The sequence below is a fragment of the Epinephelus lanceolatus genome, chromosome 15 (assembly GCF_041903045.1).
Source record: "Epinephelus lanceolatus isolate andai-2023 chromosome 15, ASM4190304v1, whole genome shotgun sequence".
Taxonomy (NCBI): domain Eukaryota; kingdom Metazoa; phylum Chordata; class Actinopteri; order Perciformes; family Serranidae; genus Epinephelus; species Epinephelus lanceolatus.
Genome location: NC_135748.1, coordinates 25,152,030 through 25,170,696, shown reverse-complemented (window position 1 = coordinate 25,170,696; position 18,667 = coordinate 25,152,030). Strand labels below are relative to the sequence as shown.

General features: G+C 40.4%; 2 protein-coding genes across 5 annotated transcripts in view; one reads left to right on the top strand and one right to left on the bottom strand.

The window, feature by feature from the left end:
* begain (brain-enriched guanylate kinase-associated) overlaps positions 1-18,667 on the bottom strand; it is a 67,759-nt gene that overhangs the window by 6,270 nt on the left and 42,822 nt on the right. For all 3 annotated transcript variants that reach the window (XM_078175080.1, XM_033642715.2, XM_033642716.2), the window contains 2 exons: positions 6,096-6,203; positions 2,621-2,704 (listed from right to left, as the gene is read on the bottom strand). In XM_078175080.1, the coding sequence (XP_078031206.1) occupies positions 2,621-2,704; positions 6,096-6,203 (192 nt within the window). The remainder of the gene's footprint in view (positions 1-2,620; positions 2,705-6,095; positions 6,204-18,667) is intronic.
* Positions 1-18,667, top strand: part of wdr25 (WD repeat domain 25) — a 65,502-nt gene that overhangs the window by 41,242 nt on the left and 5,593 nt on the right. The window lies entirely within an intron of this gene.

Here is an 18,667-nt window from a genome sequence, read left to right as displayed (position 1 = left end):
TTTTTTCTCTTACAAATGAAAAGTTTAATGTGTTAGCAGCAAAGCGCACCCTTTCTCAACTGACCGTTTGTCGAACTTCTTGCCTTAATTGCTGCTCCTGTTGCTTGTTAGACGTTTTCACATAGTAAATATGCACACTAGAGCTGAGCTGAAATACCAGTTATCTGGTACAGATAATGTACTTTATGAGCATGAATATCATGCGAGTAAAATGTGTCTGTATCCTTAATCATGATGAAGGAAAATCCTCATCTGGTAGCTAAATGGTTCTCTTACTCTTGTGATCTAAAACGTTCTTAAGCTCAGTTCTAAGGCTGATCTGTAAATATTTTTCTAATAAACATACACAACTTTAGAACAACCCATATACATTTCAGGGTTAACATAACTTCTGGTGAAGTTCCACCCATTGCAAGTACGAATATTTAGTTGGAACACATATAGTACTCGCTCATCCCTACAGTTGACCACCATAATAATGTCAGATTTACCACTCCAAAAGTTTCCAGTAATTTTTCAAAAACGGGTCTTTAATTTTATGCATAAGTAAATAAAGTGGCTCACATTTCTAGCCTACAACTGATTTTGTTGACTGAGAAGACAACTGCCACTGGCAAATTTTATCAGGGGTAGCTAGCTAGTACAAGGTAATGGTCATGCTAAAACTCCATTGCTGTGTCTCAAACCACATACTTCTGTACTTACACCTAATATTTTGAGTGCATGAGTGCGTTCACACTGAGAAATACGGAAAAATGCAGTGCACTAGGAGTACCCGGATGGTGCTCTCAAAACGGTCAAGAAGTTGAGTCTGGAATGATGGACACTTCTTGCCCTCAATGGTCGCCATCTTGGCTACGTAGCGGAAGGGGAGGGACCACTTTTCAAACTGGAAATAGTGGCCGAGGACTATGTGACTGTGAACGTCGCTGCATTGTACAAATACATGTATCTTTTGCACTAAGCATCACTATACTGTTGTTGGGTATAAGCCAGCAGTATGTTTATTGGGTTAATTTAGCAGTCTGTAATGATTTGATACCGCGAACGATAACGCGAATGCTAATGCTACTTTGCTAACTAGCTAATTTGCGGTCGTCATTTCCGGTGAGTGCACAACGGCTGTGTTTGGTTTGAGACAACACTACCCTGTCGAAATTCACACACTACGCCAGTGAGTACATAGTGCACATAGTATACTACATAGAAGAGTACTCACGGAAGTATGTGATTCGAGACACACCACATGACTTGTTGAAAATTGCCTCCAGCAGACTGATGAATGTTTCTAGGTAACTTTGTTTTACAACCAAAAACCTTTAAAAATGTCTTAAATATGCACATAAAAGACTGAAGTTTAACTACATGTCCCAGTCAGTAAATAAACATCCTCATCCTCATTTGTCAATGATCGATAGAAGACATGAAATAAAAGAGCAGCATTGGTGGTGTATTGCAGGCCATGGATAGATAAAGGGAACTGGATATAGCGTTCAAGGCAGGGCCCCTCTCATTCCTATGAAAATTTCTCATTGGTGCATAAAGCCAAAACATTTGATTTACTAGGTATGAAATTACCCTAATTGGACTGACATAATTGGACCCATAGACCAAGCACACTGCAGACTTTGGCAGGCCGGGTGTTTACCTTATACCGGCCAAGCAGCCAACAGTTTAGCGCTCTGCTAACTTGAATGGGGATAAAATGATTTTGTTGATTGTGCAGCTTTTCTAGATTTTAGAAATTTCATCGGACTGATTGGATGAAATAAAACATTGATTTGCAGGTGTCTCTTTGACAAAAAAAAGTCTTTTGGGGCCTAACGACATCATGTGACAGCCCCGCAAGTTGTAATTCCACAGTTGTCCTGAAGGGGGAAATTAGCTATAGAGAAAAAAATGGCACTGCAGACAGATAGCCAGTATCGGCATGTATCTTACGCCTGCTCCAGACAGGCCAGATAATGTTACGGCTTTGTTTCTACCATATGTGTAGAAACAAAGGCTCTTCATTCCATGCTACCTTTTTGCTACAATGCCTTCTATAGGACATACCACATTGGAAGAGCCTAACTGTTGCGCCCTACAGTCTATGTATAGGCCTGCCTTTTCTTAAACTACTTAAATATAGTCATGGAAATGGGGTAGAATATTACTGAAGTGTTTAGAAAGTTCATTGACAAAATTGTGTGGGAACCTTGTATTCGTTATTCTTTGATAGCCTTGAGTATATCCAGTCTAAACTGGAATCAGCCTTTTAAAATGCTCACCATGACAAAATTACAAATAAATTAAGAATGTTAACTCTCCCCGATGTGCCAAAACCCCTGAATACCCATAATAAATACAGAGGATATGACCTCAGTGTCCTCTACGCCAGCTACAGCCTGTAATCAAGCTGCTCAGTTTAGACCATTTTCAGCCCTCAGTTATTGTGGAGGAAGTAAAACACTAATAATTTTATTTAGTCTTATTTAGAATGTAATTTTACCAAATATAACATCTTTACAGTTCATTTTCTAAATGGTTTAATCTTAGATTTAAAGACAACAAAACTTTCAGTAAATAAATTTGAATGGACACATTGATGCAGTTGTAGCAGCAGTGTTGGGGAGCTCACCTCAGACATCTTGTGAGCTCTGTAGTGAGACTTGGAGCACTGCAGCAGCTGGGCTGCCAGGTTGCAGTCTTTCCTGTACAGGTCCTGCAAGAGGCAGAAAGATTATCCTCAATCTCTAAATTCAGGCATTTAAAAAATCTTGTTCATTTTGGCAGCCTGATGGTTCAAGTAAGTGTTTGACCAAAGGGGATTGTGTTCGAACACCCGCTGGGAAAAAGCACTTTAGATCACAGCCTTCTAATTATGGTTTAATTATTTCGTAATTATGGGGGACTTCTTGGGGGAAAATTTCAGGATACAGTAATGTCATGTTAGCCTGGTACTATAGCAACAACAACTCTAAAAATAAAATGTATCAATTTACTATTAATGAAGTATTTATAAATTAATTATGGGTCATGGGGAAACAAAACAAGATGCCCAGCATGACTGGATTTTTAATAATTAGGAATGGATAGTGTAGCATCAATATGTAGTGCACACACTGAGCTGTATTTCATTGAAAAATTGGGATAAGTAGCCTACTGGATTAGGCAATTCTTTGATTTAGTGAACTGTCAAATCAAAGGAGCAAATTCATCCATCGACGCTGGTGCAGTTTAATTAGTTAGCGTGTATTTTTCACCTTGGCTATATTACTTCACTAGGTTGACATCAAGGGATTGCAGGATCTTAATAATACTACTGAACTTATTAATTTGTAATATATGTGGGTTCGCTAATTTTATTATGCATTCACTTATCGGCGTGCTCCAGCCTTGGGAAGCTCATGCAGCATTATTTTTCTCTTTCTCTGTACTTTCCCTCTATAATGGATGGGTTTTAGGGTTTTACTTAAATTTCAGAGCAGAGCACGGGTGATCTATTGGCACAGCAGATGCTCAGCCGAATTGTTTTCTGTTTCTGAATGCATGAGTGTGGGTGGGTGGTTAGTCGGTTTAGTTCACTTTCTTCTTCTCTCCCTCCTCTGTGAAATCCATCCTCTTATAAAGGTCAGTCCCTGCTGCACAGTAGCCTCCCTGTGCCTCTGTCACACCACAGTCCTACAATACTTCCCATAACATCAAAGCCTTCTCTTTGACAGTTTCAACTCCCCCACCAGTTAACAGCGACTGCTGTTTGAATCACTTTATTTCTTTTCTTTTCGTCACCAGGGGACATGTGGGCTCCCTGCAGTTTCTGTGGACATGTCAAATAAACCTTTGAGACCTTGGTGATGTCTTAGTTAATGTGAGTTATGTGGCGGGTTTCTGCCGGGAATGTCAGCCACCAGCTGCTGACGAGACAGTTTTTGTGAGGTTAATGATGATGAGGTCTTAACATACTGTATGTATTTCAAATGATTATGTGAGTAGAGTAATGACAGTTTCTTGTGGCTTTATAGACGCTGTATTCATGCAGGCTGATAGCCAGTAATAAGCATGGACGGAGTATGAAATATTGGGCCCAGGGGCACAGACATGTAGAGGACCCCCCATGCCTCCTACATACATGGTTCCTACGCAGTATGGGAAAGTATCGAATTTAATTTTAGTCATTACCAGGTCTGGATGAGTATAGAAAAAAGAAAAGAGAGTACAGGAAAAGATTCCTTTTGCCCCTTTACCGCTTTATAAAATATAGAATTCAGAGTGTTTGTCATGCCGTTTGGAGCAGGCAGCCAACAGAGCCAAGATGTTGACCACTGTGTGTGAGAGTGTGGGCCAGAGCTAGCTTGATGTCGTCAAAAGCAGGGTAAGAAGTCCCAAGTGTCTTACGAATTTACCAAATCTGGACAGTTCCGACATACACATAGCACTACAAATAACCAAATATTATCTTTGCCTGAACATTTTTGAATTATGTGGTGATGTAGTTATCAGAAAATTAAGTTTCTGCGTAAGGAAACCTTTTTGGCTGTGTTCATTGTCGTTTACATGGACATGGTGAATAAACAAGGCTGCATTAGATGCTGTGAAATTTAGCTATTTAACTTTTTGTAACTAATTTTTGCTTCTAATTTATGAAAGAGACTAAAAAATATGGCGAGAACAATAATATGACATTATTTATTCAATATGTGAACAGATAAAAATACCCATATTATTATCCACATTATTCCTAGCCCTCATGATACCTTGTGTGAATTATCAGGTTCAAGTTCTGGCGCTGAACCGGAACCAATGTTTTCCATTTGTAACGGTACCATGAATGGTATGCTAATCCTCTTTCCTAGGTGATTGGTAAATACAGTAGCACCCCAGGAACAGGGTGGATAGGTAGCACCGGTTAGTTTACTTGCTGGCTGGAGATGTTTCCTGTTTGTAGTCCTTTTGTCTGTATTCTCTTTACCTCTCTTCGTGGTCATTTTGTGCGTCCTTTATGCCATTTTGCATCTTTATGAGGCCGTTTTGTATTCCTCTGGTCATTCTCTGTCTTTGTCATTTGTGTTTCTGTTTTGTTGTTTTGTGTCACAGTCTAGTCTTCTTTTGCATCTATTGTAGTCATCTGATTGACTTTCCAACAATATATGTCAGCAGTTACTTCAAACACGCTCTGGCCCTTGGGTCTCTATGTCTGCACCTGGCAGGCCCTGGTAGATTTTATGTTTTTTATCACTTAGGAGTAAAACAAATTTAATACACTTCACTCAAAGTGATGCATTTGTTTTTCCCATCAGGTCTCATGTCACGCCTGAAAGGTCACTCAGTGTATCCCATGATATAAGAAGTAAATTCAAAGCTGGCTCTCTGGAGGAAATGCCCGTCTCGCTGCTGGCTCTGATGGGACAAATTCTCCTTCCACTCTAAATGAACCTTGACTCCAATCAGCCCGGCGAGATCTGGAGGGATTGTCAAAATACTCTATAGCTCAGAAGTGCTAAAAACTGCCATAGACCAAAGAGAGAAAATCTAACCTAACCTGCAGCCCCCAGTAGAAAATGCCAGTAAAATCACTTCAAAGAAAGTGAGGCACCAGATTGCCACATGCCCCTGAGCTCAGATCCACGCAGCCCCAGCTCCAAATTCGAGCAGCCCTGAGGATGCCCATTGATTTCAGTATAATCACTATAAAACACCCAGTGGCTTAGAGTTAATTCCTCTATCTGCTGTGGCTCCTTGAAGCACAAATATCCAGGATGTTGCAGAAATACAGTGAATATGAGACTTTTAGCAATAGTGGGCTCACGGAGACGGCTGCCAGTGTGACAGGAGAAAGTATTCCCATCAGGAAAAACAGCTTTTTGAAAAGTTGAAGATGTGCTAAGAAGGCTGGATTACTGACCAGGCAAGGACAGCAACTGCCCCAGGGCCCCAGATCTCTGTGGTCCTTAATGCCCCAGGCTGCTGCTTAATATTTTGGCTTGAAGGGGAAGTATAATTCGGGCATGTTCTTTGCTAATGTCTCATCAGACGAGAAAGTTCAGATTTTGTACAAGTAAGTTTACACACACACAATGTGTCCCATATTAGATGATGCAGCTCTGGGTACTCACGTTGTCCTCTCTGAGTTTATTGATGGTGATCTTCGCCTCCATGAGGTGGTTGTTGAGGAGGATAATTTCCCGGCTGAGGGCTCTCTTTTCCTCTTCATGGTGCTGGGACTGTAGCGTAACAGAAAGAATCGACAAGGGAGAAGAGAAATTGGAAAAGGAAAAGAAGACAACGGATGTTAGAGGCAGACCGAGTAGATGATAAGAAGGGGGGCAGGAAGTAAAAGGTTAGAGGAAAGAGTTGAGTGTTAAGATAACGAGAGAAAGATGAGGAAGCCAAAGTTGGAGGAGCAACAGAGGAAAAATAAGATGATAGAAGAGGGGAAGAAAAATGAGAGGGAGAGAGCCGTAAGTCACTATCTGTCTGAAGCCGGTGCCAGCAGCAGGTCTTAATTAAAAGAAGATTACACTTGCCAGCGCTCATATCATATCAATTACTCTGGGAGAAAGAGAAATAGAGGGGGGGAGAAAAAGGAGAGAGGAAAAATAAAGAGGGAGAGAGTGAGAAAGACAAATGAAACACTCCTTCCATTTTCAGTGATTACTGTCAAAGAAATGCAAAATGACTCTTGGAGTGACATTTTAGCCTCGGTAACAGTGGGGCCTAATGATGGTGATGTCTGCCGGTTGGCTGGTCTGTCTCTCTGTCTGCCCACTCTAATCTCAACAACTGTTGGTCACATTGTTCTGCAATTTGGCACAGACATTCATGGTGCCCCGAGGATTGGTCCTAATGATTCTGGTGGCCCAGGCCTTTCGTCTAGCATCCTCAGGCTAGCATTTCTACTTGTAAACATAAAACTAATAAGACAGATTGATTGAGTTGATTTTTCTGCGCACAGCCTTGCTCATCAGAGGACGAACCTTTTCCATTTTTGAATCCTCTAGTGCCAATGTAAGGTAAAAAAGCCAACTTTACGAGCAAGATATCTTATAATATATATAGTGTCATGGAATCAGCTGAGAATATTCATGCTCCCAAGTGGATAAACCCTTTTAGCTTTAATGACACTGGCTTTACTCCAAAGTATTTCATCACATCATCAAATGTATTCTTCTATTAACAGAATTTAACCATATTTATGACCAATCAATAGCTCAAAAACACTGACATGAAAAGACAACAGTTATTTTCAATAATCAAATCCCACCGAAATGTGTCCATTTTAAACATTTAGGGTACTTTCAGACCTAGAGTTGTCTTGCTTTGGTCTGAATCAGGGTCTAATTTTGTTACACAGTTGAATAATTGCCTAGAGTTAGTTCGTGTTTTCACAGCAGCATTTAGAAGCGGACCAGATCAAATGCCTTGCACGAGAAAACTGCTCTTGATTGGTCAGAATTTCCAACAACAAAACAAAATGTTGAAGAAGAGTACACTTGCAGGATAAATGTGACACTTTCTAATGTCACAATGGAGGGACAACTACGCAGGTTGATTTTAGCGCTGGTCATTGTGGACTATATTGCTGTCATTGTTCATTTTAGTCAAACCATACAGTTTGAAAACGAGGCGCGGCTCCAACTAGAAAACAATGTTTTGATGCATTGGATGTGCTGAATGTGCATATTAAGGCAGTACAGGAGGAGGTGCACATTAATAATCCTCCAGGACTGTAACATGCTCATGTTTAACCCAAACAATGTGTCATGTGACTGAAGTTGGTTCAGATCGAGGTCGGAACACGTTCTCACCACAAACAAGTCACACTTTTTTAACTGGACCGAGACCACCTCTTCAAGAGGGTCTCGGTCTGGTTGTTTTGGTGCGCACTGGAGTTGGATTGCTGTTTTCACACCTGCCCAAACAAACCACACGTAGGGGGCAAACAAACTTAAGTTTGATTGAACCAAACCAAACAGGGCAGGTGTGAAAACACCCTTAAATAACAGCACACAAAACATCAGCTACCCTCATTCGTCACACGTCCCTCGCCTTGTAGTGGTCCATTGAGAGGCTCCCTAATAGTTTGTAGCGAATTAGAAAGTAAGAGTGTGAAGGTCAGGGTTATGAGTTGCCATGCACAAATATTGTAGCAAGAAGTTGTAAAACACTGGAATTGGACTTAAACATCAATGAACGTAACATAGCGTTTTTCAAAAATAATGAAATATAATGTTCTTGTCTGGTGATAGGGCTAGCTAGTTAGAACTTGTACCCTTTTCCGCCAAAATTAGCATGTATACACAGGTTTTTTTAAACGTGAAAACCTGCTAATAATAGGCGATAGACTCCTCTCCCATTGCTAGTAAACCAGAGCCATGTACAAATATGCCTTTCTATATTTTTTTTTTTCTAGTGCATCGCATTCAACATCACAGATGGGCCAGAAAACAGGTTAGTAAACTGTAGCAAGCAGCATGGAGACCAGTGAAAATGTTACGGTGGTTACTTCTTTTTAAAGCTATTACTAATTCAGTTCCTCTCTTTAACTCTATGTCAACTTAAATTTCAACACAGAGGAGGGAGAGAAAAATAAAGTGTAATGTTCGAGTGCTGCTTGGACAGAGACGGATGGTATTTTGTGGCAATGCATCATTGAATCAAATAAGCACATATGCAAGTTGGAACAGTGATAAATACCCCTGACTACTGCAGAGGCATTTGTCCTGATAATGAATGCTGATTTTAACCATTCCCATTGAATACAAACGCTAAAAGTTAGTGGGTTTTATGTCCAGTGGGGAAGGGGCTTTGGTGATATGGGTAAAAATAATATTGCAGTAATTATGACAGCATTATCTCAGTATCACAATGTTGTGTCTTGTGTCCTTTTTGCATCTAAGTAGAACAAATCCTTTAATTTTTAAATATGTGTTCTTATGTACTTAAGCTTTTATGCTGGTAGAGATTTTCTTGCAATTTATTCTTTCAACGTATCGAAAGCTTTGGCTTAATCTGAGTTGCTGTCAATCATCAGTTGGTTAATAGTCAAACCAACATCTATATTGTGAGCTGCAGTCAATATTAAAGCCTCCAGGGGCCAGTAGTGGGTCCTGTTGGCTAAAAACGATAGGGTTTTATTTCTTTTATTCTCTCCCTGTCTCTCTCTCTCTCTCTCTCTCTCTCACACACGCACACACACACACACACACACACACACACACTAATAATTGTGGAAACTGCCATACAGCACCACCTGACAAATGATACAGCTCTGAGCACTGGCTTGCCCTCCCACCCTTCTCTCTTCTAATCTCTCAATGGCGGTGATTGTTTTGAAATACAGGGGTGCAGAGCCAATCTAATAGGTGGCAATTAATGTCAGTTTAAGCAATAGGCCAGCATTGATATTCAAATCCAATTCTGTTAGGATCTCATTAATCAGCTGTCAAGACATGCAGCTGCCTGGCACTCTTTCTCCAGCTCATTACTCTGGATTTCTATTCATATTTTCTGATGCTGACTATGCAGATGACCACATTAGGGCACTTTAAAGCTCAGATATATAATTGCTCCCTGTTCAGTCTTTGTTAAAATGATGTTTTATTGGATCAAAGACAACTTCTTAAACAGATCATAAAGGGACAGTTCATGCCCAAGTAAAAAAGGCTTGATTTTCCTCCTACCTGTAGTGCTGTTTGTCAATCTAGATTGTTTTGGCGTGAGATGTTGAGTGTTGGAGTTTATCTCCTAAGTACAAGATGTTATCTTCTATATACAATTACATACACGTTATCTCCTTCATTGGAGATAATATCTCAAATAAGGCATCAAGTAAACTGTAAAACATAATTGAACTGTGCATTGGTGCTGGTGAGATTTTATGTTATATGCGCAAGAATTGCCTGCCCACAATGACAAGGTTCCTACGTGCGCACATACATGCATGATATCTATACAACACCACCATAAAACTCTGGTTAGCCCAGCCGCCAAGCTGTAAACCACTGCAGACCACTGTTTGAGACCAACAAACAACAAAACTGATGTTTTTGATGGTGCTTTCACACCTGCCCTGTTTGGTTCTGTTCAATTGAACACAAGATCGTTTGCCCCTAAGAACGGTTCGTTAGGGCAGGTGTGAACACAGCAATTACACTTGGCTGCACACCAAACAACTGGACCAAGACCTTCTTGAAGAGGCGGTCTGGTTACAAATGAACTCTGGTGCGATTCGTTTGTGGTGAGAACGTGTTCCGACCTCGATCAGAACCAACTGCAGTCACCTGACACATTGTTTGGGTTAAACATGAGCATGTTACAGTCCTGGAGGATTATTAATGTGCGCCTCCTCCTGTACTGCCTTAATATGCACATTCAGCACATCCAATGCATCAAAACATTGTTTTCTAGTTGGAGCCGCGCCTCGTTTTCAAACTGTATGGTTTGACTAAAATGAACAATGACAGCAATATAGTCCAGGATGACCAGCGCTAAAATCAACCTGCGTAGCTGTCCCTCTATTGTGACATTAGAAAGTGTCACATTTATCTTGCAAGTGTACTCTTCTTCAATGTTTTGTTTACTTCCTGGATTTTTCCCACATGGAAATTCTGACCAATCAAGAACAGCTTTCTCACACAAGGCATTTGATCTGGTCCACTTGTAAATGCTGCCGTGAGAACATGAACCAACTCTAGGCAATAATACAACTTTGGAACAAAATGAGTCCCTGATTCAGACCAAAAAAAAGCAAGACAACTCTAGGTCTGAAAGCACCCTAAGAGACTCATCCCTGTGTTTCCAGCGGCTTAAAGGTAGAGAATACAGCAAGCAGAGTGCTATGTAGCTCCATTATATTCAAGAGAAGGCAGACATCTTTACAGCTGATATCTCCAACACTCCGCAACTCACACCCGAGATTGATAAGTAGCACTACAAGTAAGTTTTGGGGTGAACTGTCCCTTTAATATACATAGCTTTGTAGTAGTATACACTGGTTACAAGCCTTAAAAATACAAGAGTGAGATAAAAGAAAAGCACCTATATTTAGGTATCATTTGTCATAAAAGCAACATTGGACATCAATATTATAAAGATAACGAACACAGACACCCACAGACGTGTTTTGATTCACCTTTGATATCTGAATCTTCTAATCTCTAAAATCTCTGTTGTAAGAAATGCATTTCAAACTTGGAGTGATGTGTGTTGCACTGCCAGCTACAGTGACCTTTAGCGCTGCAAGAAAGTGTGAAAACAGTGTTGTACATTTTCAAAAATAATCTGCCACTTTGAAGCCAGAAGTAATCTTTTTCCTCTCACCATAGCTGCTGACTTTGATAACTTTCATATATCCAGTAATCTCTCGGATCTTCCAACATACTGATGCTTCCGTCGCTTATGATTAGAGGCAAAATTACAGGAAACAGTCTACCTATAGATTAAAAATGAAACAGAGCAATCTTAATAGGCTTGATATGATGAACATGATCTTGTACTGTACTTCGTAGAGAGGGAGGAAGTGCAATTTTAATTATGCCGTTATGGCCAGCGGAAGAATCACAGCTGTGAACGCTGATTTTTGCTATCTCCTCCAGTCACACTGTGTTGGATGCACAGGCTGTCACCAAGACGTTCTTATCAGCTGGTGCCACACATATAAGAGAGCAGCATCAAGGAAAATTAATATGCAAATCTTGACTATCATATCTTAAGGAGATTGACCCAGTGGGGGAGGAGGGATATTGTTTCTTAGCACACAGCAGTTCAGAGACTCACTGCCTGCCTTTTTGTCTTCTGACCACAAATGTATGTAAGTTTCTCCTAATTAATTACTCAGCAGCTACATGATCATGGCATTTGAACACACATTTAAATCCCAACTCAGCTAATGAAGGGCCAGTTTTCTCTTCTGTAACGCAGATACACATTGGCCACTGTATTAGGTACACCTCGCTAGTTCCAGGTTGGACCCCTTTTGCCTTCAGAACTACTTTAATTCTTGGTGTCACAGATTCAACAAGGTGCTGGAAACATTCCTCAGAGATTTTGGTCCATATTGACATGATAGCATCACACAGTTGCTGCAGATTTGTTGGCTGCACATCCATGATGTGAATCTCCCGTTCCACCACATCCCAAAGGTGCTCTATTGGATTGAGATCTGGTGACTGTGGAGGCCATTGGAGTACAGTGAACTCATTGTCATGTTCAAGAAACCAGTTTGAGATGATTTGAGCTTTGTGACATGGTGCGTTACCCTGCTGGAAGTAGCCATCAGAAGATGGGTACACTGTGGTCATAAAGGGATGGACACGGTCAGCAACAATACTCAGGTAGGCTGTGGTGTTTAAACCATGCTCAGTTGGTACTAAGGGGCCCAAAGTGTGCCAAGAAAATATCCCCCACACCATTATACCACCACCACCAGCCTGAACCGCTGATACAAGGCAGGATGGATCCATGCTTTCATGTTGTTTACACCAAATTCTGACCCTACCATCTGAATGTGGCAGCAGAAATCCAGACTCATCAGACCAGGCAACGTTTTTCCAAATCTTCTATTGTCCAGTTTTGGTGAGCCTGTGTGAACTGTAGCCTCAGTTTCCTGTTGTTAGCTGACAGGAGTGGCACCTGGTGTGGTCTTCTGCTGCTGTAGCCCATCTGCTTCAAGGTTCGATGTGTTGTCCGTTCAGAGATGGTCTTCTGCAGACCTTGGTTGTAACCAGTGGTTATTTGAGTTACTGTTGCCTTTCTGTCATCTTGAACCAGTCTGGCCATTCTCCTCTGACCTCTGGCATCAACAAGGCATTTTCACCCAGAGAACTGCCGCTCACTGGATGTTTTCTCTTTGTCGGACCATCCTCTGTAAACCCTAGAGATGGTTGTGCATAGATCACGTTTCTGAAATACTCAGGCCAGCCCATCTCGCACCAACAACCATGTCACGTTCAAAGTCACTTAAATCACCTTTCTTCCCCATTCTGATGCTCAGTTTGAACTTCAGCAGGTCGTCTTGACCATGTCTACAAGCCTAAATTGCCGTGATTTTATGATAAGCTGTTTGTGTAGATGAGCAGTTGAACAGGTGTACCTAATAAAGTGGCCAGTGAGTGTATGTAATGGAATAAAACAATAGCAACAAACAAAACTTGTAGAGCTTGTTATAATTATTGATCAGGAGGATTTGTTGAATTGAGTGCGCAGTGTGAAAAGTGAGAAACATGTCAGTTTTTCTTAGACGCCCCCAATTTGTTTTACGTATTCTGCTGGAGATTCTGCCTCCTCACTGGACAACAAATGAAGCCTAAATCCCATGAGATGCAATTACCGAACAGTCTGGTTCACGGAGGAGAGCAGAAAACTCCACTCCAGTTAAATACAGTCTTGTTTCTTTTTTTTTACATTACATTTTCTGACCTCATTAAAGAGGATTTTCAAATGGAGACGCCAAAGATAACCACCTCTCTGAACAAAGCAGATTCTAAATATTGTGAGTGAAAGTTTTTTAGAAACCAGTAAAAAGTCGGTCGCAACCTCACAGGACACTGTGGAGGCGGGAGAGAAAATCTCTGGCAGACCCAAAGTGATTACTGCCCAGATCAACTTCCCATATGAAACTAAAAATATTTACTACAAATAAGCTTCAGTTTGTGCCTGATTTAGATGAAAGATGAAACAGAGCCTCAAAGCCAGGACCGCTCTGGTGGTTTTACAAAGCATATGGTGCCTCTAATCACATGCCACATTGTTTTAACTTTCAGACAAGCAGTAGGTTCAATTCCTGTAGAACAGTATGAACGCCTGGCTTGACAAACAGTAGGTAGCCCGTCATGATTAACATCTACTCCACTTGATTGGGTTATTTATTTTGGGGGAGTCAAAGTTGTTGTTGTTGCAGATGATGCAGGAGTCACCAAAGACTGTTTTGATTGGGGGTGTTTAAAGTCTTGATGACTGAGTGCCAATTTAGGGAGTCAGCATTTGATTGAGGGCAGCACAGGAAAAAATGCACACATAAAACAAAATATCTTCTTCAACTAACTTCTACACTAAATTGCAGAGTTGTCCACTGAAATTGCTAACTTTAGCTATCAGCAGTAGCAAGGGTTCCCCACACATTCATTTATTTGTGGGGGCCTGCCACGATAACATCTGCCACCAGTGGCGTAAGGTAGTTACCACAGGCCACAGTGCACACGATCATGAGGGGCCCTAGTGCACGTTAGTTATGAGGTGCGTGCACACCCCTCTCTTGTCCTTTCTTACTACTAAAAGACATGACTGCTGCTGGACTTGTAAATGTGCTAAGCTTTTCAGTCTTGACAGATTTTGCACCTAAACTAGCTACCGTATCATATCATCTTGTCCCATGATCAAATAGAGACTTGACATTAAGGGACATCAACATACATGTTACCCACCAATGATCTCTGCTTACCTGTATATGACAAAAATATCAAAGAAAATAAGTCATTATTTTTAATTGAATAGTTTTGAGTTTTGAGGGCATATAGACTATTATAAATGGCACCATTTTTTAATTTAATGGGAGTTCTATGAACACAGGTGTAGCTTCAAGGTGGAAATCTGTATCATTTACAAGGGCCCTCCCACCTCATGGGCCCCAGTGCAACTTTTCGGGAAAGTAACAGAATAAAAAGTGAGATAAAGTTGAGATCGGCCGCTGCAACCTAACTTAAAACCATTTTTTAAAAATGAAAGTTTGTGTAGAAAGTCTCCCTTTTGAAAGTAATTTAAAAAAAGTTCAGTTGCATTTAGATAGATTTCTTTTTTGTCATTTTTATGGGGTACATAAAAACGAAATGCTGTTTTGCATTCACAGCATTTCGTTTTTATGTACCCCATAAAAATGACAATAAAGAAAATTTTCCATTATCGTAAATAAGCAAATGCACATGGTATGATAACCGTCACTTCTTATATCATGGTATACCTTAAAACCAGTTAACAGCTGCAACCCTACACCCAACTCTTGCAAACTGTAAAAGAACTAGTAATTGAACTACATGAAGAACACTACTCCCCAACACTTACAAATGTAAGCTATTGAAAGTGAGAGTTTAAAAATGGACTGCAGATGATTAAAACATAATGCATACATTTCATGTCATGTTCAGAGGCCGCACTTTGGTTTGGCTACTCCTCCTTGATGATGTGCTTTTGCTTCACAGATTTTGAAAAGGTTTTTTTTTTTTTTTTTTTTTTTTTTTTTTTAGATATTTTTTTGGGGGCATTTTAGCCTTCAATCGATAGGACAGTCAAACGTGAAAGGGGGAGAGTGAGTGGGAGTGACATGCAGCAAAGGGCCACAAGCTGGGGTCGAGCTCAGGCCGCTGCGGCAACAGCCTTGTACATGGGGCGCCTGCTCTATCCACTAAGCCACCGATGCCCCAGTTTTTTTTATTTATTTTTTTTAAAGATTATTTTTTGGGCATTGATAGCGCAGCTAAGGACAGACAGGACAGGTGGGAGAGAGATGACGCATGGATGACACGCAGCAAAGGGACGCAGGCCACTTTGGGCACACACTCCACCAGGTGAGCCAGAAGCCGCCCTTGTAGATATTGTATTCATGAGCTACGCTGTTGGCAAAGCAAGACAAAAAATAGGTAAAGATAGACTTGTTTTTGCTTTGAATTGGTTGCTGTTTGCTGCCAACAATTAAAAGATAAGGCTGCTATTCTGTATTTTTCTTTAAGCCAACAGAAAGCCAAAACCAACAATGTGTTAGTCGTTTTAAAAATACTTTTCAGCTACCATACCCTGTGTGTGGCCCTCAGTTCAAAGCACACTGGCCCCCTTTGATAATGTAAATACTTAAAAGCAGGTCACAAATATACTGTACAGTGTCATTATTAAAAAGGCTGAGTAATGCCCTAAAACAGGGAGCAATAATACATCTTCGGTAAATGTATGGTAACAAGTAGATAATAAATTAGTCCCAGTCGTTTTGCACAACTATAACGTTTCACATCTGCTGCTGATTCACTGCCTGACCACTTCTCTGCTGCAGAAAGAATCAAAAGTAAATAATTAGGTGCATCAAATCTGCTGGGTTTCACCACGGTGATACTCTCCTGTGTGTAATTCGCACTTTTCATTCAAACATTATGATTAACGACTGTAGTGTTAATGGCACTAATTAGTGCACTGCAGGCCTCACTGACGAGGGAGCAACACATTCATACGCAGACACAACAGGCTTCCTCGCTCAGCACCGGTGCTATGATTCATCTAACACCTTTCACACCGGTAAACACAGAAGAAGAAGAAGAAGCCATTATTTGCTATTTGGCCACTCGTATGGGAATATGTGACATCAAAACAACAAACGCCTCTCTGCCTCAGGTTTCCTTGACTACTCTGCTCACCAGCCACACACTCCTCATTCTCTAAAACTTTCTTATTCTGTTTATATTCTAATAATTCTCCTCTAGTCTACTCACTGCATGAGCTTATCCTCCGTGTTTCCCTCTTTTAGATTTAGGAGTCAGTGGCACAATTACTGCTCTGATGTTTCCATGCGTGATAAACTATGCAGCTAAAATGCATCGATCCTGAATCAAATACTATTGATCATCTTAATGTTTTTTTTATAGAGGCTCTGCCTAGAAAGAACCTATCACTGAGACCCCAGAGATTAGACTGAGCCTCTGTGTTTCATAAATAAACATAAATAATTCTGATAGGTTATGACAGGTGATAGATTAATTCATGCAGATAGAAACGTACTGCATACCAAGAACAAAGATGAACCGCAGCCACATCGGAAGATGCTTTAAGTAGCAGCCAAGCATCATTTTTCATTCATTATTCTATTGATCAAGCTTACAGGTAGCATTTTATTTATTTAGTCTATAAAGTATAAGAAATAATGACAACTGCCCATCAAAGATCCTGTTTCTTGCTCCAACACAGTCTGTTACCCCCAGGGTGTTTATAACCAGCTTTACATCTCAGTGTGTTAACTGAGTGATTATTATTTGTTTTTATATATGTGATAATGTACTGTAACTTCTACAGCAACACTTTAATCCCCCCTATTTACCATTTATAAGCAGTATATAAACATTTAATAAATAGTATTGTAATTTTAAGTATATATTTTAATGCATACTTCTTATTGTTTAATCATTTTCCCTGCTTTACAACCAGAGGATCTCCAAGATGAACACAAATGTTAATTAATTTATCCTCTGATTTTAGATTTAATACAATGTGAACAATATGTGCTGAATGTTTGTAAGAGATTCACGGCAGGACTGTCTTTAGTGGGGACGCTTTCTGATGAAGTGGATATTACCCTTACCCTCATTTTTCAGAGGGCATTCATTGAGTGGGACCTTGATTTCCTGCCAGTTCCAGGGCGACTGTAAGTCGGCTGACCCTGAGAAGAATGACTCTGAACAGAAACAATGACTTTCAGCACCACGGACAGCTCCTGGAGTACTACAGTTTTAAATACTGAATCAGAAATGTTTAAAAAGAATGGATAAAATACTGCACAGAAATTACCCATAGTGCTTAAAACTGCCCATTGTACAATTATCTCTAGTTTTTTTTTTTATTAGTCGTAGTTTATTTCTATGGAAGCCCATTTCTGCCAGTGTGATGAAAAAAAAAAGAGCCTGTTAGTCATTATAAAGAGATGGTTTTGTTTTAAATAATGACCAAGTATCTCAGAATAATGACCTCGTCATTATGTTGTGATGATTAAGTCATTATTGTGGGGCAGTTTCTCATTATTATGACTTACAGGTCAACACATTCTCACTCCAACAACTTATCAGCATTTTGGCCATGGACTTTCCACATCTCGATATGACGTGCAAGGTACCCTGGGTTTGTGGTTGTTGATGTTCTGGGACACCGTGTCAAGTTAGGCCTGTAACATGCTTTGTCTTTTTTTTTTCTTAAATACACTTCCGTTTTCACAGGAAAGTCACAGTTTACATACAGTCTCTTTCAAAATAAATGCACTACGTTGGTACAACACGGCCAGTTGACGTTTTTCCTTTAACAACAAACAGTGGTTGAGTTTAAGCAACAAACACATAGTGGGGTTTAGGAAAAAAAGAACAGGTTTTGGCTTTACAATCTTATGGGATTCCAAGATGACTCTCCCAGGTGAAAGTCGGTGTCGTTAAAAAGTCAGGAAGTTGTTAAACTATAATGGTGACCAGCTGCGTATCATGCCGTCGGGACGGCTTTTTTCGTCGGTTGATATCAGCAAAGTTTCCCTGCTTCCCTTTACTGGTTCCTGTACAGCAAGGTTGTCTTTAATCAAAGTTATAATCATTAAAAAGCAAAAGCAGCATGTGTATACATTCAGTAGGCTATATCTTCAGTAGCTAGCTAGCTAACCCTACACTTTTCAGGGTTTGATTTTGGTTTTGGAACAGGGAAGAAATGTATATCTTTTTCCAACCTCTCCAGGTAACGAGTATCATTAATACACAACGTGCCCCAGGCACAACATTTAGCTCTAAATCCACAAAACCAGCCTGAAAATGAAGGAAATCTGAAACAACTGCATTAGAGTCAATGGAGCACAGCCGTGTTGTTGTCGGACCCTGGTCTGAGCCGGCCCGATGCTACGTTATGATTGGCCAGTTTGCGCCGGGGGCGGGACATAGCATAGGGTCAATTGTAATTATTTAAACAT